Below are 25102 nucleotides of genomic sequence, written 5' to 3'. Positions count from 1 at the left end.
TGTTATACTCAAAACTAAACACAAGTCTGCGAAGAATAAACGTCGGTTTAAACAATAAACGGTGACTCGTCAAATATAAACTATAATCCAAAAAATACACACAAAAAGAGAACAACTAAACGATTTTTGAAAATTAAACGAAAAAATGAAAAAAATACACGGTAAGGGTCCACCAGTGTTAAAGGGGACATTCTAACTAACGTTGTTGATGGTGAGGGTAGAAAGGGGACATTCTAACTAACGTTGCTTATGTGAAGGATTCCAAAAAGATAAATGAAAACAAATATTTGGTATTACTTAGTACAAGGTACTTGTTAAGTTTTTGGTGAAAATTGAATTTTAGTTAATAGACTTTTTTTATTTATACTAACAATGCTTCCAAAACCCATTGACTTTGACAGGGCAACTCTAGGTGTAATAATGGACAGGCATTATATCTGTAAGGGCTCACCTGTCAACACCTGTCTGACGTTCCTAATGCCACGACTGAACCACAGATTACAGCCGATACCCCGTGTAGGATATGCTCACGACCGCTCATTCCCACCGAGACCTGCATAATGTAATTAAGTACACACCGTCATAAGTAGTTAATGATACATCAATGGTAGAAATTAGAACAAGGGTTCCCATTGTGACAAATTATAATGTTTGATTTCGGCCGATAGTAAGATGAATGACAGAGGCTTTACTCATAACTGTTTCATTTACCATACAGGATATCTAAGTTTTCACCTTACAGAATGATAGAGAACTCGATCGATATTGTAAGGTGTGAGCAGGCACCAATCCAGCCACTGACCACACTTGATGTTGGTAAACAGTAGGTCCCCGGGTCATCATTATACCACATCACTAACAAGCTTGTTTAGCTTGCCAGTAAAGCTGTATTTCCCCTCTTATTCTTCGGCTTTTATACAATCATTTACCTGCTTATATAGTATTGCAAGAATCTCAAACATTTGTTCTACACATGTATAAATCTGTTACATTCCTACAAGTGACATATCAGAAATTATTTATTTGATAAAAACATCTTCACTGTAGTAAAAGTATACTGAATGTTATATTCACATGTGAAGCTTCCATTAAACATCCTCTCTCCGTCTTTATGAAGTTATTTATAAAAATGTTTTGAATCCTTTGGGAATTAAATCGGTTTTGATGCAGCAGACCAAAATAATAAAAAAAAATCCTCGGAGGACATAACGTCAATCAATCACACAAAAACTTCTGATACATAAGGTAATTGATTGGTGCTGTCAGGGAGAGTCTGTGGTGCTGTGATTGTAACATAAAACAATTGTTTAATTACTGATTTGAATCAGCTTCCGGCCGTATTGATCACAGAAATGAGAGAGTATTTGATCAGCGCACTCATCCATTGTGGTGTAATACCACAGTAAACACAACAAGCTGTATCAACGTTTATTGTTATCTATAATTAGATAATTCTGCTAAAGTAATCACAAATCCTGCAACATAACCAGTCTGATTACTACAGGATGATCTGTTAATTATAATGTGAACATCGATCTGACAGATACTGTCACATGTCACATGTGGGAAACCCAAGGTCTTTTTCTTGACTACATGTCTGGTATGTTGTTACAATGTCATTATATTATTGTTTAGAAATTCATAGTAAATATTGTTTGGCATGCCATTGTAAATACTGTTTGGAATGTCATAGTAAATATTGTTTGTAATATCATTGTAAATACTGTTTGGAATGTCATAGTAAAAATTGTTTGGAATGTCAGTGTAATTATAGAAAGGTTCTGTATCACAACCAGTAAGTGTTTATGTGTGATGTTTCCATGACTAGTATGTTAAGTGCCCTAACACCATCACCACGTGTAAGATATGTTGTTGAAATTGTTGTTTGGATTATGGTTGTAGGTGTCGCTGAGATCAAACACCAATCATGACGTCTTTGTACCCGGGCACGCTGTTTTACACCCCGGGACTCAACCGACGGTCAACGCCCACCAAGGCTGGCACTACCTCCGAGGAACTCTCAAAACGCTACAAAAGGTAAACATGATGATAAGGTTATAATTTCTGTTCAACAGCAACCCCCAGGTCATGATTAGAGGATTTGATGATCTTCGATTTATTTATTGACAAGGAAAGTTTGTTTACTTTTACTCACCTCAAGAAAGGAAACTTTCAGACTTAAGTTCAACCTGATTATATTGAATATGATTCATTTGTTTTGATTAAGTGAAAAAATAAAACCCCTTATATGTCATGCACATTCTACAGTGTAAACTTATATTTTACAATGTGTTACAATGTATATACGTATCCTATCATGAATGTACATTCTGCTCTCACATTTTATTTAATCACTGTACAATATATATTGATGACTGAAGAACATCATGACATAACCATTTTCTTGCATGTTAAAACCTAATATTGTAGTGCTTTTTAAATAAACCTTACTCCATTATGTAGTCAAATCATAAGTTATCATGCAAGTCATAAAGTTACAAACATAGAAATGGTACTGTTGGAAATATATTCTTCACAGAAACATTATGATTGTTTACAAATTTGCAGAAAGTTCTGAGTATATTTATCTGACCTTGGGCTATAAAGCAAATTGTGTTGTTTGTAAAACTCTGTAGATAAACCATGTATGTAATCAATATTTTGGTGGTTTTCATATCGGTTTCATGATCACTGAAATTATAAACATATAAAATGTATGTCAAAGAATTAAAATGTACAAGTATAATAGGTTATACTTAATTACTACCTATGTAAAAAAAATCCCGGCTATTTACAATTCACACAGATCAAAGCTCACTAGCTGTAGAACGGTCGTGTAGACAATGAGTGCTTTAATCACATTGTATGGTTGAGAAATCCCGGTGATTCACAATATCATCGCTATCTTAGGAGATGGTTTATCTGCTTTTCGGGTCTAATGGGTGTGTAAGGCAGGGCGACTAAGTCGGGACGGTACACGACTGTCATAGTGCTATTCAATTTATCAATACTCAGTGTGGGTCATGTCCTCTGACAATTCTCACAATGCTGCACCATGTCATCTAATTTACATAAAATGAAAAATTCAGTAACAAACTCAAAGGTTTAAGGACATCTGATGTATTTCTGTTTAACGTGAGAAAAGTTGGAGGTAGCGAATGTTTATGATCGTGAAGGGATTAAATACAAACCTTTACACAACATTGTACCTTATTACACCATCATCATCGTGAAAATCTCACAGGAAAATCAGAAAATGTTATTATACGCATAACAAATGTAGTCCTACTCGGATCCAAGATTGAGTGGCATTTTGGTAGATGTTATGCCTAGGTATAATGGCTGAGGATTACCGCCATAGTATTACAATATATATGCATGCAAGGTGTCGAATTGTACTCATCTAAGGATTGAATGGCATTTATTCAATGTTCATGCTGGTATGAACATTGAAAAGTGCTGTTCGATACATATATTTACATTCTAAATTTTATGTTTGATATTGATCTACACATAAGTATTCCCAATTTTCAATGGTTAAGTGTCAGTGTCATCATTGCATACTCGATTCCTTGAACAGTCCAAACTATATGTCACCAAAATGTTTGCTTCTAACAGTTAATTTGTCTCATGTTATTCAAGACTGGAGGGGAAGCTTCAAAGTGATGCTAATCAATTTATGTACATAGCCCTATGCATACTATTTCTGATGGTAATTGCTTATAGAGAAAGTTGCAGTGGCAATGTAAACATATGGCCATGATATCTACTGTCGATATTCAATCCCTAAATGTTATTTATCTCTAAAGGATACCTGTCCTACTGCAAAAGAACAATAGGAATGTTTACAGTGGGCCTCAATACATACAGTACTACCCTCTCCATGGTATTGCTTCAGATATGTCCATACATACAGTACTACCCTCTCCATAGTATTGCTTCAGATATGTCCATACATACAGTACTACCCTCTCCATAGTATTGCTTCAGATATGTCCATACATACAGTACTACCCTCTCCATAGTATTGCTTCAGATATGTCCATACATACAGTACTACCCTCTCCATAGTATTGCTTCAGATATGTCCATACATACAGTACTACCCTCTCCATAGTATTGCTTCAGATATGTCCATACATACAGTACTACCCTCTCCATAGTATTGCTTCAGATATGTCCATACATACAGTACTACCCTCTCCATAGTATTGCTTCAGATATGTCCATACATACAGTACTACCCTCTCCATAGTATTGCTTCAGATATGTCCATACATACAGTACTACCCTCTCCATAGTATTGCTTCAGATATGTCCATACATACAGTACTACCCTCTCCATAGTATTGCTTCAGATATGTCCATACATACAGTACTACCCTCTCCATAGTATTGCTTCAGATATGTCCATACATACAGTACTACCCTCTCCATAGTATTGCTTCAGATATGTCCATACATACAGTACTACCCTTTCCATAGTTTTGCTTCAGATGTGTCCATACATACAGTACTACCTCTCCATAGTTTTGCTTCAGATATGTCCATACATACAGTACTACCTCTCCATAGTATTGCTTCAGATATGTCCATACATATAGTACTACCCTCGCCATAGTATTGCTTCAGATATGTCCATACATACAGTACTACCTCTCCATGTATTGCTTCAGATATGTCCATACATATAGTACTACCCTCGCCATAGTATTGCTTCAGATATGTCCATACATACAATACTACCCTCTCCATAATATTGCTTCAGATATGTCCATACATACAGTAATTCCCTCTCCATGGTATTGCTTCAGATATGTCCATACATACAGTACTACCCTCTCCATAGTATTGCTTCAGATACGTCCATACATACAGTACTACCCTTTCCATAGTATTGCTTCAGATATGTCCATACATACAGTACTACTCTCTCCATAGTATTGCTTCAGATATGTCCATACATACAGTACTACCCTCTCCATAGTATTGCTTCAGATATGTCCATACATACAGTACTACCCTCTCCATAGTATTGCTTCAGATATGTCCATACATACAGTACTACCCTCTCCATAGTATTGCTTCAGATATGTCCATACATACAGTACTACCCTCTCCATAGTATTGCTTCAGATATGTCCATACATACAGTACTACCCTCTCCATAGTATTGCTTCAGATATGTCCATACATACAGTACTACCCTCTCCATAGTATTGCTTCAGATATGTCCATACATACAGTACTACCCTCTCCATAGTATTGCTTCAGATATGTCCATACATACAGTACTACCCTCTCCATAGTATTGCTTCAGATATGTCCATACATACAGTACTACCCTCTCCATAGTATTGCTTCAGATATGTCCATACATACAGTACTACCCTCTCCATAGTATTGCTTCAGATATGTCCATACATACAGTACTACCCTCTCCATAGTATTGCTTCAGATATGTCCATACATACAGTACTACCCTCTCCATAGTATTGCTTCAGATATGTCCATACATACAGTACTACCCTCTCCATAGTATTGCTTCAGATATGTCCATACATACAGTACTACCCTCTCCATAGTATTGCTTCAGATATGTCCATACATACAGTACTACCCTCTCCATAGTATTGCTTCAGATATGTCCATACATACAGTACTACCCTCTCCATAGTATTGCTTCAGATATGTCCATACATACAGTACTACCCTCTCCATAGTATTGCTTCAGATATGTCCATACATACAGTACTACCCTCTCCATAGTATTGCTTCAGATATGTCCATACATACAGTACTACCCTCTCCATAGTATTGCTTCAGATATGTCCATACATACAGTACTACCCTCTCCATAGTATTGCTTCAGATATGTCCATACATACAGTACTACCCTCTCCATAGTATTGCTTCAGATATGTCCATACATACAGTACTACCCTCTCCATAGTATTGCTTCAGATATGTCCATACATACAGTACTACCCTCTCCATAGTATTGCTTCAGATATGTCCATACATACAGTACTACCCTCTCCATAGTATTGCTTCAGATATGTCCATACATACAGTACTACCCTCTCCATAGTATTGCTTCAGATATGTCCATACATACAGTACTACCCTCTCCATAGTATTGCTTCAGATATGTCCATACATACAGTACTACCCTCTCCATAGTATTGCTTCAGATATGTCCATACATACAGTACTACCCTCTCCATAGTATTGCTTCAGATATGTCCATACATACAGTACTACCCTCTCCATAGTATTGCTTCAGATATGTCCATACATACAGTACTACCCTCTCCATAGTATTGCTTCAGATATGTCCATACATACAGTACTACCCTCTCCATAGTATTGCTTCAGATATGTCCATACATACAGTACTACCCTCTCCATAGTATTGCTTCAGATATGTCCATACATACAGTACTACCCTCTCCATAGTATTGCTTCAGATATGTCCATACATACAGTACTACCCTCTCCATAGTATTGCTTCAGATATGTCCATACATACAGTACTACCCTCTCCATAGTATTGCTTCAGATATGTCCATACATACAGTACTACCCTCTCCATAGTATTGCTTCAGATATGTCCATACATACAGTACTACCCTCTCCATAGTATTGCTTCAGATATGTCCATACATACAGTACTACCCTCTCCATAGTATTGCTTCAGATATGTCCATACATACAGTACTACCCTCTCCATAGTATTGCTTCAGATATGTCCATACATACAGTACTACCCTCTCCATAGTATTGCTTCAGATATGTCCATACATACAGTACTACCCTCTCCATAGTATTGCTTCAGATATGTCCATACATACAGTACTACCCTCTCCATAGTATTGCTTCAGATATGTCCATACATACAGTACTACCCTCTCCATAGTATTGCTTCAGATATGTCCATACATACAGTACTACCCTCTCCATAGTATTGCTTCAGATATGTCCATACATACAGTACTACCCTCTCCATAGTATTGCTTCAGATATGTCCATACATACAGTACTACCCTCTCCATAGTATTGCTTCAGATATGTCCATACATACAGTACTACCCTCTCCATAGTATTGCTTCAGATATGTCCATACATACAGTACTACCCTCTCCATAGTATTGCTTCAGATATGTCCATACATACAGTACTACCCTCTCCATAGTATTGCTTCAGATATGTCCATACATACAGTACTACCCTCTCCATAGTATTGCTTCAGATATGTCCATACATACAGTACTACCCTCTCCATGGTATTGCTTCAGATATGTCCATACATACAGTACTACCCTCTCCATAGTATTGCTTCAGATATGTCCATACATACAGTACTACCTCTCCATAGTATTGCTTCAGATATGTCCATACATACAGTACTACCCTCTCCATAGTTTTGTTTCAGATATGTCCATACATACAGTACTACCCTCTCCATGGTATTGCTTTGGATATGTAACTGTTTAGGGAACATTCCGGGATGTTAACGCTGATCATGTAGCTCGTTTGGTTAGGGCGACTGTAATGTGAACGGAGGTTCACGGTTTGGTTAAGGCGACTGTAATGTGAACGGAGGTTCAGTGTTTGGTTAGGGCGACTGTAATGTGAACGGAGGTTCAGGGTTTGGTTATGGCGACTGTAATGTGAACGGAGGTCAGGGTTTGAATTCTGGTCTTGCCCCTTTGCATTTTAACTCTTAGAACATGGAATCTAATTTGTTATGTCTCATGGCAGCTATAACTAACATTGTTTACCTTTTGGACCATGGTAGGTATAAACCTTGTAAGGTGTTCCTGCTCAATGTGTTGTTGGGGATACATAAGGGATTAGGTGTACATGTATAATGCATGGAGCTGTCCAGTGTCAGTTGGTTTATGTGGACAGTTCTTCCTGTCTGCATAAATATGTAGGTCTACTTATCAAGGAAATCAATAGGTGACTTCAGTTATCTTTTACATGTTCTTGAAACTGAAGATCAGTGCAAAACTGGTTTTTCTAAGATTAGATTATCTTTATATTCCAACTTCATCGTCACCAGCATTGTAAGTTTATAGTATTTAAGAAAACAGATTAAAACTGTGGACAAATTGGTGATATTTCTCAGGTTTTGTAAAGTGAAAGCATTGACAGAAGTATTATTCAACAACTCTAAAGAAATATGGTGTATGTTGTAACATGTATGAAATACCCCTAGAAGGTCGAGCGAGGTTTTTGCCTGAGGAGGTCATGTCAAGTCTTAAGTGACTTGCATGATGTGTCAGGGATTATTTTAAGACTTGTGTTGAAACAGGAATGAGTTGGGCAAAAATGGACTTGGCTGACTGTTATTGAAAGATCTCAGTTGGTGGAGTGTGCATCAACAGTTTGGGTGACATAATTTGAAGAATATGGGTGACCTTTATATAAAAAAAATGGGTGACCTTGATATCAAGAATATGGGTGACCTTTATATAAAAAAAATGGGTGACCTTGATATCAAGAATTTGGGTGACCTTTATGTAAAAAAAGATGGATGTACTAGATGGATAGAAATGCTGGTGGCTAAGGCTCAGGGTCAATCCATTTTTCCCCACTCCTACTTAAACCTGGATGTGTCTGACTTCTAAGCCTCAGAGATTTGCTTTAAACAGACAAAAATCAATGTGGCCTACCTTTGTTATATTCAGCTTGCCTTTAATACTCTTCTATATATGTGATAAACTTGTGGTATGGAAACAAATTCTTTGTATGAGGTTTGATGACAAGCACTGTATGCTAGCTGTGTGTTTTACTGAGAAGTCAAACAGCATAATTGATTCCTTGGAACTAGTGGCGAAATAACTTGAATATAGCCATCTTTATTTCTGCTACCGATCAGAAATATTTGTGTTACCATAGTCCCTATAGTCAATACTTTCAAGGTCAGTTTTTCAATTACAAGTAGCACAAAACCTTTACGTACATGTAGTTTTTTTTACATGCTTTGAAGTAACACTGTTCATACATAAATATAGTTCAGTCTTAGGAAGTCTTTGTGTATTGTTTAAATATGTAGGCACGACAATTATACATGACTATCGCTTACTTTTTAAAACCTGATGACCATCTCCAGGCGATTACACATACTTTTAATGTGTTTGTTACAACATTATGACCTTATACAATAATCTCCGGACCCCTATACTGTTATTATCTCCCCTTATTCTATTGATTGTATTGTGTCATAATGTTGTACACATAAAACATGATAAGTAATGTTTTGCAGAAAATTTATAAATGCATTTAAAAGACCAATTGCTTAGGAATACAATACAAGCAATACCCCACCTGTGTGTTCTTTCTCATTATAAGGACACTTTGTACCCTGAAATATTCCAAACACTGCAATCTGAGACATCATGACAGGTGTCCATATCTGTATATATGCCTTTTTATACTGATTCATAAATACAGCTTCAAAGTAAAACTAAAAATGGCTATAAGGGTCTTAGTTTTGTGTTTGAAAAAAGATATGTCTTAAAAAGATATATATATATATCATAATTAAAAGACAAGTTAAACTTTAAGAATGTGTATGAGACACTAGGTGGATAAAGTGGGGTTAATGATTCCCGTATCATCCTCAAAAACTTCAACTATGCATTGTAAACTTATTTTTACAAAATGAGTATCACTTTGCTAAATTGTTTGTTAAAAGAAAAGTATACATTGCAGGGCTTTAATGAAAACACAATGAGATGAAATAAACGAAATATACTCAACAAACATGTTCTGACCGTAAAATATTGTGTGGGACCAGACAGGGATTTGAACCCTGGACTTCAGATTGTTCTTTTATCGCTGAAACTGATTGAGTTACCTAGACAACGGAAGTGGTCGAGCCAAAATGTGCTACAGTTATATCCAAATGGACTTTAAGGGGAGGTTACTGTGTATAGGAAAAATGGCAGTGCAGTGGGACAGAGATCCTTAATATCTTACATGATGGCTGTACCAAACTGAAGGCTTACATAGGGGGATCTCATTATGAAATACATATTGACTATCAACTTGTGCAGATTTAAACTCTGGTTTATTATCATGTGTGCTTGTGTAGTGGATCTGATAGATCACTGTTGAATAAACAGCAGAATCTGTACAGCCTCTGTCGTGAGTGCTTGAGGCCATGGGTTTGAATCTCTGTCTGACCTGTGTTACATTTCCTCGTCCCATCAGACGAGACTAGTCTACTTCTGTTCTGTGTTAACCGAGTAATACTTGAGTGTAAATATATAAGGAGACATTTATGGTTAATTAAACGCTGTGTAGCTGAGGAATCCTTAAGTGCTATTCATATCCAGTCTACCCAGTTGTTCAAGTAGGCAGCAACATGTAAAGGAGGTTAACAAACTACAGCATGCTACTGACACTTCTGGGAACCAGCTCAAGCATTGATGATCGATGACTATTGGACCCCAACTGGATGGGAGGGGGGATTGTGGTGGCGGGGAATTGAAGGTCTGTGTGGCTGAAATACAACCACATACATGCTTATCTGGCTAGTTTTCTTTTGGTTGAGTAATATAAAAACTTCCATAACTTCAACATAAACTGATTTTGTGTAGACATTCATCACATATTTATGTGATTTTCTTTGATGTCATGCCAAATCTGACTTAAAACTTTTATTTGTTCAGATGGATTGGAGAGCGTTCAAAAGCAAACAGTCATTAAATCTGTTGTATGTTTAAGTGTCTGAATTCCCCGTCCTCACTAATCTTTCCTGTCTTTCCATCCTATGTCATGTTTACTAGAGCAAAATTAAAAACTGAAATTTCTCAACGGCTGTCCTATACAGACGTCGGAACACTGTAGATTATTGTACTATATCTCGACTGAAGTAATAACAACCATCAGATTACATAGAGAATAATACATGCCTTTTTCCATATCACACCCAGTATCAACCCGAGACTGCGATATCAGCACAAGGGCCGAAGGCCCGAGGGCTGATATTGGTCGAAGGCCCGAGGGCTGATATTGGTCGAAGGCCCGAGGGCTGATATTGGTCGAGGGTTGATCTTGGGTGTGATATGGAAAAAGGCATGTTACTTACTAATAAAAGCTACTACCTATAATCTATTTTTCTTTTGAAATATTGAAAAACGAAAAAATTCCAAAAGGGGTGTGATACAGGTTTTGCGGGCTGATACGGCTTTTGGGGTGTGAGCCGTTACCCAATTATCTACATAATTACATAGCTTACATGTTTTTGTGATACCGTATTTGTTGGTTTACACATTAAACATTTACCAAAAACAAACATTAAATGATGTACTGACCTATGTAGCAGTTTGTATCTGTAGGCTACTTTAGAAGTTTGGTACATTCACTTTATGGTATATCTGCTTTAAGTTTCTTTTGGTTTCTAATCACAAAACAAATATACCCAGCAAGTAGTACCTGGTATTCTGATATCGCACTCTCACACCAACAGGGTGCCGTACCTCGGGACAAGAGTGACACTCCCACACACAGAATGCTACCTTAGGACTACATAGTGACATAATGGGTGCTATTCGGTGATTTAGGTCCCTTCACAGCAGCACAGGTGATAGACAACATTAATATATTACAGAGACCTTCAACTTGGCAACTTTCACCTCAAGACATGTTGTCAATGTGATAAAAGAATGAACACAGAGTATTTTATGTATGTATTATGGTTCAGGGGTATAACAGTTCCTAGCTGTTATAAAAATAATATTAACTCATGAGTATATGATAGGGGAAAACTTCAAATAGAGATTCATTCAACAATCTCAGTAAATGTTGGTAAACAGACATTGTCATATTAAAGAGGTCAGTAAACAGAAATGTCATGCTATAGAGGTTAGTAAACATAAGTTGACATGGTGTAGAGGTCAGTTGACACATATTTTCATTTTAAAGATGCCAGTAAACAGAGGTTATCGTGTTATAGAGATCAGTAAACAGAGGCTGCCATGTTAAAGAGGTCAGTAAACAGAGGTTGTTATGTTATATAGGTCAGTTAACAGAGGTTGTCATATTATAAAGGTTGATTAGCACTGGTTGTCACTTTATAAAGGTTGGCTAACACAGGTCATCATGTTAAAGATCTCAGTAAACAGAGGTTAATTGTTATGTTTTTTTATGTCACTTAACATAGGTTGTCATTTTAAAGAGTTTGGTTAACATAGGTTGTCATTTTAAAGAGTTTGGTAAACACAGGTTAGCATGTTATAGAGGTTGGTTAACACAAGCTGCCATGTTATATATGTCAGTAAACAGAAGTTGTCATGTTATAGAGGTTGATTAACGATGGTTGTCATGTTAAAGATGTCGGTTAACACAGGTTGTCATGATATAGGGGTTGTTTTCACAGGTTGTCATGTTATAGATGTTGGTAATAACAGGCTGTCATGTTGTAGATGTCAGTAAAAGGAGGTTGTCATATAATAAATGTTTGTAATAACAGGCTGTCATGTTGTAGATGTCAGTAAATGGAGGTTGTCATATAACAAATGTTGATAAACACAGGATGTCATGTTATAGATGTCAGTAAAAAAAGGTTGTCATGTTAAAGAGGTTGGTTAACGCTGGTTGTCATGTTAAAGATGTCGGTTAACACAGGTTGCCATGTTATAGAGGTTTGTTTTCACAGGTTGTCATGTTATAAATGTTGGTAATAACAGGCTGTCATGTTGTAGATATCAGTAAATGGAGGTTGCCATGTTATAAATATTGGTAATAACAGGCTGTCATGTTGTAGATGTCAGTAAATGGAGATTGTCATGTTATAAATGTTGGTAATAACAGGATGTCATGTTATAGATGTCAGTAAAAAAAGGTTTCATGTTATTGAAGTTTGTTATTACAGGTTGGTATGTTATAAATTTGGTCTATAATTGCTTCATCTTGGTTTAATTCACTCAGAATTAGTTTGAATAAAATACATTAATTCAATTTAAGTGATAATATCCACGGATGTTCAATGAAGTATGGTTATTACTGAGAAATTAAAAAAGATATTTTCAACTCTTATCACAAATGAAACATTATACCATTAATTTCCCATTACTGGTCCCAGAGCACCTGTCAATCCATATATGTTTCATTTCCAATTACTCGGCAGACCTAGTTGATTATGTGTAATCCACGTCCAGGTAAATTTCTCCGTAAAGTAATGACCAGGTAATGAATCGGTTATGTCAACAGTGTGAGGATGTGTCCGAAATGAACTGGACGTACAAATATTTGAACATTTACTGCCCACCAAAGATTATGGTATAATCTGGTATTGATTTGATTGTGGATGTACTTTACTTGAGAACAACGACACTGGGTTTAATTTCTCATTCCATGGGAGGTATTATTTCGAATACTGTCACAACAATATTGGCAGATCAAATCTGCATCAAAGTTATTATATATACATCTTTGTCATCTGTATATACAAAAGTGATTTTTGATTGGTTCTTTTCCACTGTATTGTAAAACACTACCCGTCCTACCGTGTTCATTTTCAGTAGCTAGAAATTCTATGAGTTCTATTGAAATTCTAAGGTCAGGGAATCGAATAACCATTTTGATCCTGAGCTTGACACGTTACCTGTACTTGTGAGGACTCTTAATTCTTAAAACAAATTACCAACAGATTTGCTTTAAAACAATTACATTACCGGCAAAGTAATGTTTAAATATAATTTACTAAATTTGAGGTTCTTTGTACCTCGAATAAATTTTTAAGGAAAATTTAAAGCCAAAAAGCATATACCAGTATAACCATTTAATCTTAAAATTTCTTTCCTCATATAATTTAATTACTAAATGTAGCCATTTAAAATTATCAATAAAATTAAAAAGAGTATGTACATTACAAGGATAAAATTTCTCTCCCAATATGTATATACAAAACATAAGTTTACAAATCTTAACATTATCAATAATTGATCTTTAAAAATATGTTTATACATTAAACAGCTTGAATATAAATAGTAACACAATCAGTCTCAATTTAATTAGGTATATTTCTTTTTTTATTTCTAAAGTGTATGAGTTATCTCCCCTGAAAATCCTTAATTTGTTATAAGGAAAGAGAAATTGCTTACAATGGCTGTAGAGTCAAAATTGCTTACAATGGCTGTAGAGTCAATTGCTTTTGTTCAATATGCATTGTTGTGTAAGCTCTAAGTAATATGGAAACTGATTTTCTTGTTCTTTTAAATTGGTTTCTGCAAAAGTTAAATAAAGCATTTTAATCAAACTGTCAGATACACAAGTACTGTGGTTGACCTTATCTACAACCAGCCCCACTGAGCTTTTGTAGAAACACAGGCTAGGATTGTTAATTTACAGTAAGTTGATTGTATGGGCCTGTTTGTAATTACTGTATTATAGTATAAAATGCATTAAATATCATTTGGTATGCTTCATAGTGAAAACTTTCTAATTATCTTTGAGTGTAAATTCATTTTGAATTTAATTTCTGCTGCATTAGGAATAAGGATAGATTGCTATTGAATGAAGATGAAATCCCCTGAATACATCTTTTGTGACATCAAATAGAGGTTATATAAAGTTTTCTGACATTTTGCTGAATCAGACATGATGTAATTATATTTCTAATGAAAACTGCCAAATAAGACCTGCATACAAGCACATCATGTCAATGACCTGTGTTCCACAGGGTGTCAGATTAGGCAGGTTAATCTGACCAATGTTGTCTTGCTGGATGTCAGATTCGACAGGTTATTCTGACCAATATGTTGTCCCACTAGGTGTCAGATTAGACAGGTTATTCTGACCAATGTTGTCTTGCTGCATGTCAGATTAGACAGGTTATTCTGACCAATATGATGTCCCACTAGGTGTCAGATTAGACAGGGTATTCTGACCAATATGTTGTGTCCCACTAGGAGTCCGATTAGACAGGTTATTCTGACCAATATGTTGTGACCCACTAGGTGTCAGATTAGGCAGGTTAATCTGACCAATGTTGTCTTGCTGGGTGTCAGATTAGACAGGTTATTCTGACCGATATGTTGTGTTCCTCTGAGTGACAGATTAGACAGTTTATTCTGACCAATATGTTGTGTCCCACTAGGAGTCCGATTAGACAGGTTATTCTGACCAATATGTTGTCCCACTAGGTGTCAGATTAGACAGGTTATTCTGACCAATATGTTGTGTCTCACTGGATGTCAGATTAGACAGGTTATTCTGACCAATATGTTGTGTTCCTCTGAGTCACAGATTAGACAGGTTATTATGACCAATATGTTGTGTCCCTCTGAGTGACAGATTAGACAGGTTATTCTGACCAATATGTTGTGTCCCACAAGTTGTTAGATAAGACATGTTTCACAATACTATATTCTGGTTATTTCTGTGGTTATTTCCATAATTACATATATAGTTTTCTTTTTTTCAAGCTGTTGTTTAAACAATCTTGATACAGTACCGTTAGTTATGTGTAATGGACATGTTTTAACTTGTCTGATTGCAAACAAGATGGGTAAAAATACTGTAGATTTAATTTATTACAAAGGACAGTGTCTTCCAGGATGCAAAAAAACATTAGATGGAAGAAGGTGAAACATTTGCAGAATTTCATTTTTCTGATGTTTCATTTGAAATCTAATTTTCACATGAATTTGAGTTGTATGTTATATTAATTTTTGATTATTTGATGCTTATACTCATCCAGCTGTATACAGTTTGTCATGTCATTAAGATTAGCCAGGTCAGTGAACATGCCTGTGCTGATTCCTGTCTGTGTTGTAAATAACCTGACTATAAGTATATACACAGGACTACATTTCACACTAGTTCACGCTACATTTAATTCTTTGATAAATCTGCTGATTTGGTGTAGCAATTTCAGCTTTTACCTGAGCCATGAAATATAAATCAATCTTATTTCCGTGTGATATTGTGTTTGTTTAATTTTGCTACACATATTCTAGTATCATAATTGTGCTACACTATAAACATTGCCCAATCAATTCCATTTGGGGATGTGACTGGTTTCACTGGGGTCAAGTCACTGTCAATCAATAGATAAGAGAAACGCTGATAACACAGTATCTAACTCAGCATTCTGTTACGTGGAACGATAATGTCAATGTATGGTTAATTTCATTACAAATATATCTCTGCATTCCCTGACATAGTTAACCTGTAGCTGTGGTCTGTCTTAATGTGTTTCTGGTAGTGGAGGGATAGAGGGATGGAATGGGTGGGGATTTAATCTGGAGACATATGGACATCCCAATGTGTTACTGGCAATGGATTGGGTGGAGGGATTTAACATCCAGCCTAATGTGTTACAGGCAGTGGATGGGGGTCAATGGATTGGGGGGAGGGATTTAACATCCACCCTAATGTGTTACAGGCAGTCAATGGGTGTCAATGGTTTGGGGGGGGGATTTAACATCCACCCTAATGTGTTACAGGCAGGGAATGGTTGTAAATGATTTGGGGGGGGGATTTAACATCCAGCCTAATGTGTTACAGGCAGTGAATGGGTGTCAATGGATTGGGCGGGGGATTTAACATCCATCCTAATGTGTTACAGGCAGTGAATGGGTGGCAATGGATTGGGTGGAGGAATTTAACATCCATCCTAATGTGTTACAGGCAGTGAATGGGTGGCAATGGATTGGGTGGAGGAATTTAACATCCATCCTAATGTGTTACAGGCAGTGAATGGGGGTCAATGGATTGGATGGAGGGATTTAACATCCAGCCTAATGTGTTACTGGCAGTGAATGGGTGGCAATGGATTGGGTGGAGGGATTAAACATCCAACCTAATGTGTTACAGGCAGTGAATGGGTGTCAATGGATTGCGTGGAGGGATTTAACATCCATCCTTATGTGTTACAGGCAGTGAATGGGTGTCAATGGATTGCGTGGAGGGATTTAACATCCATCCTTATGTGTTACAGGCAGTGAATGGGTGTCAATGGATTGCGTGGAGGGATTTAACATCCATCCTTATGTGTTACAGGCAGTGAATGGGTGTCAATGGATTGCGTGGAGGGATTTAACATCCATCCTTATGTGTTACAGGCAGTGAATGGGTGTCAATGGATTGGATGGAGGGATTTAACATCCAGCCTAATGTGTTACAGGCAGTGAATGGGTGTCATTGGATTGGGTGGAGGGATTTAACATCCAGCCTAATGTGCTACAGGCAGTGAATGGGTGTCAATGGATTGGGCGGAGGGATTTAACATCCATCCTTATGTGTTACAGGCAGTGAATGGGTGTCAATGGATTGCGTGGAGGGATTTAACATCCATCCTTATGTGTTACAGGCAGTGAATGGGTGTCAATGGATTGGGTGGAGGGATTTAACAACCAGCCTAATGTGTTACAGGCAGTGAAAGAAGTTGGGGTGGGGTTTGGTTGTCTGGTTGGTTGCATGAGTTGTTGTAGATATTTTTTCAGGATCTGTTATTTGGAAGGTTTGATGATGAGTGTTGGGTGGTAATGCTTATACGAAGATTTTTATAATGAGGTTTTACAAGGAACTGTTTAGCTCACCTGGCCTGGAGGGCTAAGTCAGCTATGGCATGGTGCAGCGTCTGGCGTCTGTCCGGCGTCAACTTTTTACTTTATACAACTTCTTCTGAATAACCAAGAGGCCCAGGCTGATGATGTTAGGCCAGTAGCATGCTGGGATGGAGGGCTACCAAGTTTGTTCAAATGAATGACCTTTGCCCATTTTCAAGGTCACAGGGGTCAAATATGTTAAAATCTTTAAGCAACTTCTTCTGAATAACCAGAGGGCCCAGGATGATGATATTTGGCCAATATTATGCTTGGATGAAGCACTACCAGTTTTGTTTAAATGAATGACCTTCACCCATATTCAAGGTCACAGGGGGGTCAAATATGTTTAAACCTTTAAACAACTTCTTCTGAATAACCAAAAGCTTCAGGGTGATGAAATTTGTCCAGTAGCATGTGGGGATGAAGGGCTACCAAGTTTGTTCAAACAAATGACCTTCACTCATAATCAAGGTCAATGGAGTCAATTGTCTTAAAAGGCTTTAAACAACTTCTTTTGTATAACCAAAAGGTCCAGGGTGATGATAATTGGCCAGAAAGATGTTAGCATGAAGGGCTACAAAGTTTGTTCAAGTCAATGACCTTTGTCCTTATTCAAGGTCACAGGGGTCAATTGTCTTAAAAACCTTTAAACAACTTCTTTTGTATAACCAAAAGGTCCAGGGTGATGATAATTGGCCAGAAGGATGTTGGCATGAAGGGCTACTAAGTTTGTTCAAATGAATGACCTTTGCCCATATTCAAGGTCACAGGGGTCAAATATGTTGAAATATTTAAAGGACTTCTTCTGAATAACTAAAGCATACAGGGTGATTGCTTGTTGATGTGAATGACCTTGACATACTTTCATGGTCACATCTAGTTTATAGTGCATAAATCTTTAAAAGTCATCTTCTCAATAAACAAAAGGTATAAGGTGGTGATCTTTGGCAAGTTGCATTCTGGGAAGAAGGGATATGAAGTTTGTTCAACTTAATGTCCATGTTTTAATTGTTTAACAGGTTCTTCTGAATGACTTGAAGTCAAGACACTGATATTTTGCCTGTAGCTTTATTTTAGTCCACTTTAAGGTTACAATTGTGAGATTAATACCAGGTGAGCGATGCAGGCCCATTGGGCCTTTTGTTTTTTGAAATGACATTTACAGATGTGTCTAAATGTTCTGACAGTTTACCATCAGTTGTAGGCCAGTGTCATTGGTTGGTCAATTAAACGATCATTTCTTGTCCTTTGATTCTATGACCTTATGGTTGGACATCTTTTGTCAGTTATGGGCTTGGCAAAGGTCAATCCCCTGTGAATATGCTAAGTATACATGCCCTTTATAAGTGATATATTTTATTCGTCAAAATATTTGACTCAAAATGCAAAGTAAAGCAGTGTCCAGTCGTGTAATAAGGGGTAACGAACCTCGTCTCTGGTAAAGCATGACTGTTTCCTGGTCATACACACCACCTAGTAAATAGATTTAATAAGACTATCAATATTACTATCATACACAGGTATGTATTATGGTCTATTTTATATGTTTCAGGTTGCCGTATAATGGTCGACCATGGCCCGCAGCAAGCCCAGTGGCAGGGGTGTATGACATCAGTAACAGCAGCACGCAGCTCATCATGATGAACAACAAAGTTCGCAAGGTAAGTAGGACGAGGAATAGGGATAAAGATAGTGCCATTACTGGGGCTCAAACCCGCGACCCTTGGCTCTCCAGCCCGATGCTCTACCGCTGAGCTAAAGGACGCTTGAAAGGCAACCTAATCAATGCACATCTTTTACAAGTGATTACATCATTATGTTCCCAGACATTTTATTATCTCCCCTGTGTTCAGAAAATGCAGTATTTAATGTCCACACCATTGCTTGCACTAAAGACTTGTCGATTATATCATGCAGGCATTTGTAGCTTTTATCTTGGTCTTCTGCGAAAGATTTAACAATGTGTTCAAACTGTTTTTACAGCAGAGCAAGTTACGAGGCCACAATGACCCAAACCAGGAGTCCGAGAGGTGAGTTAGCTTATAATACCTATCGCCTAAAGGGTAAATAACCTTATGCAGAGTCTGGCAGGTTAGCAAACATGAACTTCACATACAGTACTGGACTATGTTATAGTTAAACATTACAGTGGGAGATATTATCTACAGGGATATATTTGTTTAATTCTTCATTTGTTCAAAGAAATTTAATTAGGACTTCTTTCTTGCCTAATCATATTTCAAACTGATCAAAACTGTTTTGTTAAATTTTTCATAGAATCCCTAACCCTGACCGTCATTCCCGATCATCAACTCCAGTCAACAAGGAATTCCACACGAAGTGCCTGAACTCCCAGTCTCCTCGCTATACACCCTCGATCTGCAGCGAGCTGGAGTGGGGCACCAACTCCCCTGCCAAGTTTCATGGTAAGACACCCATCCTCCAATGCAAGGTGACAAGTCAAGGGTGAAGGTCATAAGTCATGGTTTATTTTATTCTCCTTACAGCAAAAGCTGAAAATCCACATAAACTGTGGCAGTTTGCATTTAAATAAATGCACAAAAAATCTGCAATAAAACCCAATAGAACACATCAGCTTAAAACGCCAAAAGAATTCATCCTATTATGGATAGATATACGGTCAAAGTCCAGCATTATATACAGTTATAACTTTACTGGTATTATATATTATATCATTTATTTCTCCTGCCTACAGATGGTTCCCCTGTCAATCCAAAGAGGCATACTTCATGTCGAGTACCCACCGACCCGACAGCATTCCAGATTGGCATGCTAACGGAGAGCCCTCGGCGCTCATCAAGTCGCCTTTCCCTGCCAGCTCGGTTCCAGTCCAGTCCTCTCCTGACCCACCCGGAGCTAAAACCTGGAGAACGGGCATACCTTACACACATAGCACGCATTTACAGTGCTGGCCAGATGATGAAGCTGAAACAGGCACAATACAACCAGCTCCTCTTCAAGGAAATGGAAAAAGGTTGGTGTGCCCTGCTACAGTTTACCATGTATAGCACTTTCACTGTGTTAAAATTTAGCCAATAGTTTTGTTGAATTTGTTGGGGTTAATAAACATTAATCTAAGAACTGTCTATCACAAAGACAGGACTTTATAATAATAAATTTAATTTCAAGGTTCTTATATACCGCTTTTTCATAAACTAGTTCGTAGGTCATCTCAAAGCTGTTCACCAATTATTATCCATGGTTATAGGGCCTTTGCAACCAGCCAATATCTTTCTCAACTCCCTGGGGGACATACGGCCGGTGCTCACAGCTAGCCTTCCACAATTCTAGAAATGCCCAACCACATACTCATTTACAGCCGAGTAGACTGCAACAAGCGGAGTAAAGTATCATGCTAAAAGATAGAACACAGTGCCTTGACGTGACTCGAACCCGAACCCCTTTGGTCACCAGCCCGGCGTCCTTCCACTAGACAACCGTGCCTCCTCCTTTCCAGGTGTTGTATTTCATGTATGGTTTCAGGCCGCAAACATAGCAAACCCTCAGATGTGATCCTCTCCCCAGCCAGGACCATTCTCTTCCCAGCCAAGACCCAGCCAGGACCCTTCACTCCCCAGCCAGGACCCTTCCCTCCACAGCCAGGACCCTTCTCCCCCCAGCTAGGACCCTTCTCTACCCAGCTAGGACCTTTCTCCCCCCAGTCAGGACCCTTCTATCCCCAGCTAGGACCTTTCTCCCCCCAGTCAGGCCCCTTCTATCCCCAGCCAGGACACTTCTCTCCACTGTAAGGATCCTTCTATCTCCAGCTAGGACCCTCCTCTCCCCGGCCAGGACCCTTCTCTCCACTACCAGGATCCTTCTCTCTCCATCTAGGCCCCTTCTCTCCCCGGCCAGGACCCTTCTCTCACCGGCAAGGACCCTTCTCTCCCCCGCCAGGACCCTTTTCTCCCCAGCCCGGCCCCTTCTCTCCACAGCCAGGACCCTTCTCCCCCCAGCTAGGACCCTTCTCTACCCAGCTAGGACCTTTCTCTCCCCAGTCAGGCCCCTTCTATCCCCAGCCAGGCCCCTTCTATCCCCAGCCATGACCTTTCTCTCCACAGCCAGGACCCTTCTCTCCACTGCCAGGTCCTTCTCTCTCCAGCTGGGACCCTTCTCTCCCCATCCAGGACCCTTCTCTCCCTGGCCAGGACCCTTCTCTCTCCAGACAGGACCCTTCTCTCCCCACCCAGGACCCTTCTATCCCCAGCTAGGACCTTTCTCCCCCCAGTCAGGACCCTTCTCTCCCCTGTAAGGATCCTTCTCTCCCCAGCTAGGCCCCTTCTCTCTCCAGCTAGGACCCTTCCCTCCCCAGCCAGGACCCTGCTCTCCCCAGCCAGGACACTTCTCTCCACTGTAAGGATCCTTCTCTCCCCAGCTAGGACCCTTCTCTCACCGGCAAGGACCCTTCTCTCTCCAGCTAGGTCCTTTCTCTCCCCAGTCAGGACCATTCTATCCCCAGCCAGGCCCCTTCTCCCCCCAGCCAGGCCCCTTCTATCCCCAGCCAGGCCCCTTCTATCCCCAGCCATGACCTTTCTCTCCACAGCCAGGACCCTTCTCTCCCCAGCCAGGACCCTTCTCTCCACTGTAAGGATCCTTCTCTCTCCAGCTAGGACCCTTCTCTCCCCAGCCAGGACCCTTCTATCCCCAGCCAGGACCCTTCTCTCCACAGCCAGGACCCTTCTCTCCCCAGCCAGGACCTTCTAATAATGAGGAAGTGTAGAAGTGTAACGAACTGCCATTTTTTGTTGATTGACAGGTCTGTATGGCAGAGATGAAGTCATGAGGTATGGAAAATTTATTAACATGGGAAAAGACCGCCAATACCAGATGCCGAGGCCTGCCAATGGGTTCCGGCGTGCCATGTCCGCTCCACCCCAGAAATACCAGGTGTATGATAGCAATATCAACAACGATGACTCCTTTTCCACAGAAAAATCGTAAGTAAAATACAGGAGCCACAGTAAGCTTATAATTAGAATATTCATGTAATGTCAAATTTGATTGATACATTATGAGTTAAACTTGATAGTGGATATTGCATGGATATTCTATAAAATAAAATAAAAGTTGAATAAGAATAATAATTGAACATATACCAATTCAGGGTTCTGCAGCAAGCCAAACCAGCATTAAATGTACCTAGAACTCATCTGAACATTTATACCTAGATAACGCTACAAATTCCAGGAAACATGCAGGTGCTTCACGCTGAAATTTTGCTTCCTCTTGGCATTCATATTAACTATAAAAATACATATACCAGTTTTGGAATATGTTTATCTCATAAAAAGTTGTTGTTTTTTTATTAAAAATCTGCATTTACAGCTCATATATATTGTGTACGTTTGTTCCATGATTTTTTTTTAAGTGGGGTCAATAATATCAAGTGGTACCATTAAGTTACAATAATATGACATCATAATTAGGTCATGACATTTGTTGTCGATATTTTTAGAATGAATATATAAGGGTGTTGCTATCTCATGGTAAATAATGTCTTGTGAACACTGTTTTCCATTATCGTCAAGGTTAATAGATAAAAAATAACTGATGTAAAATAACTGTATTTTGTTTTTGTGTTACAGCTCCGATCCCAAAAGTAGTGATAATGAAGAGAAGGAAGGAAAGCGACCCAAGACAGGTGCTCCAAGGTCGACTAAGGGGCGACAGTTGTCACCAAGGTCGAGGACGGAGCAGACCTACAAATCAAGTGCAGAAATACCCCCAGCAAGGTCAAACAAAGGGCCCGCAAAGAAACCCCAGATCAAGGCCAGGCCCATTCAGAACAATAGAAATGAGGGACAAGGGGTCAAAGGAAACAACAAAAAGGAAGAATCACCAGCAACAACATCAACTGAAAGTTCGTCTGATAACAACGGGCATGAGGAGGGCACTAGCTCACATCGGGAGGGAGTGGGTAGGCCAAAGTCTCGGCTAGGTCACGCCAGCACCAAAACTGCAGCAGGTAAGGAACTGAAATAGTTTTCACATGTTTTAAAAAATACTTTTAAAAATAATTCACATAATATAAACCGTGTAAATGTTATACATATTGTAGCATAATACACGTACGTGTATAATAAATAATGTGTAGAAGATGGACATGAACATTTTGTGTCAGCAGGGAGAGAATGGAATCATTTTGTCAGATGACAGCATGTAAATCAGATGAGAGTTCAAGACAGAAAATAATCTTTTTGTGTCATTAAATAAAGTCAGATGTTAAAAGAGGTCCTGTAAGTTAGGTATCGGCAAAATCAAGTGTCAGTAAACTCAAGGATCTGTAAAAGCAGGTGCCAGTAAAGTCAGGTGTTGGTAAAGCTAGAAGTCGATAAAGTCAGGTGTAAGTAAAGTCAGGTTTAGATAAAGTCAGGTGTAGGTAAAGTCAGGTTTAGATAAAGTCAGGTGTAGGTAAAGTCAGGTGTAAGTAAAGTCAGGCTTAGATAAAGTCAGGTGTAAGTAAAGTCAGGTTTAGATAAAGTCAGGTGTAGGTAAAGTCAGGTGTAAGTAAAGTCAAGTGTAGGTAAAGACAGGTGTAGGTAAAGTCAGGTGTAGGTAAAGTCAGGTTTAGATAAAGTCAGGTGGAGGGAAAGTCAGGTTTAGATAAAGTCAGGTGTAGGTAAAGTCAGGTGTAAGTAAAGTCAGGTTTAGATTAAGGCAGGTGTAGGTAAAGTCAGGTGTAAGTAGAGTCAGGTGTAGGTAAAGTCAGGTGTAAGTTAAGTCAGGTGTAAGTTAAGTCAGGTGTAGGTAAAGTCAGGTGTAAGTAAATTCAGGTTTAGATATAGTCAGGTGTAAGTAAAGTCAGGTTTAGATAAAGTCAGGTGTAGGTAAAGTCAGGTTTAGATAAAGTCAGGTGTAAGTAAAGTCAGGTGTAGGTAAAGTCAGGTTTAGATAAAGTCAGGTTTGGATAAAGTCAGGTGTAGGTAAAGTCAGGTGTAGATAAAGCCAGGTGTAGGTAAAGTCAGGTTTAGATAAAGTCAGGTGTAAGTAAAGTCAGGTGTAGGTAAAGTCAGGTTTAGATAAAGTCAGGTGCCAGTAAAGTCAGGTGTAGGTAAAGTCAGGTATAGTTAAAGTCAGGTACCAGTAAAGTCATGTGTAGGTAAAGCCAGATGCCAGTAAAGTCAGGTTTAGATAAAGTCAGGTGTAGGTAAAGTCAGGTTTAGATAAAGTCAAGTGCCAGTAAAGTCAGGTGCCAGTAAAGTAAGGTGTAGGTAAAGTCAGGTGCTAGTAAAGTCAGGTGTAGGTAAAGTCAGGTGTAAGGAAAGTCAGGTGCCAGTTAAGTCAGGTGCAGGTAAAGTCAGGTTTAGGTAAAGTCAGGTGAAGGTTGTCAGTAAAGTCAGGTTTAGATAAAGTCAGGTGCTAGTAAAGTCAGGTGTAGGTAAAGCCAGGTGTAGGTAAAGTCAGGTGTAGGTAAAGTCAGGTGTAAGTAAAGTCAGGTGAGTCAGGTGTAGGTAAAGTCAGGTGTAGGTCAAGTCAGGTGTAAGTAAAGTCAGGTGCCAGTAAAGGCAGGT

At 38.7% G+C, this 25102-nt stretch overlaps 1 protein-coding gene across 4 annotated transcripts in view; it reads left to right on the top strand.

The window, feature by feature from the left end:
• LOC110445849 (dentin sialophosphoprotein-like) overlaps nucleotides 1-25102 on the top strand; it is a 47975-nt gene that overhangs the window by 20219 nt on the left and 2654 nt on the right. For all 4 annotated transcript variants that reach the window (XM_021490669.1, XM_021490668.1, XM_021490666.1 and 1 more), the window contains exons 2-8: nucleotides 1903-2037; nucleotides 19123-19231; nucleotides 19554-19600; nucleotides 19848-19996; nucleotides 20287-20565; nucleotides 22348-22528; nucleotides 23177-23556. In XM_021490669.1, coding sequence (XP_021346344.1) covers nucleotides 1928-2037; nucleotides 19123-19231; nucleotides 19554-19600; nucleotides 19848-19996; nucleotides 20287-20565; nucleotides 22348-22528; nucleotides 23177-23556 — 1255 coding nt within the window. In that variant the 5' untranslated portion in view covers nucleotides 1903-1927. The remainder of the gene's footprint in view (nucleotides 1-1902; nucleotides 2038-19122; nucleotides 19232-19553; nucleotides 19601-19847; nucleotides 19997-20286; nucleotides 20566-22347; nucleotides 22529-23176; nucleotides 23557-25102) is intronic.

Source organism: Mizuhopecten yessoensis, unplaced genomic scaffold, assembly GCF_002113885.1.
Source record: "Mizuhopecten yessoensis strain PY_sf001 unplaced genomic scaffold, ASM211388v2 scaffold2383, whole genome shotgun sequence".
NCBI lineage: Eukaryota > Metazoa > Mollusca > Bivalvia > Pectinida > Pectinidae > Mizuhopecten > Mizuhopecten yessoensis.
This window is presented reverse-complemented; position numbering and strand designations above follow the sequence as displayed.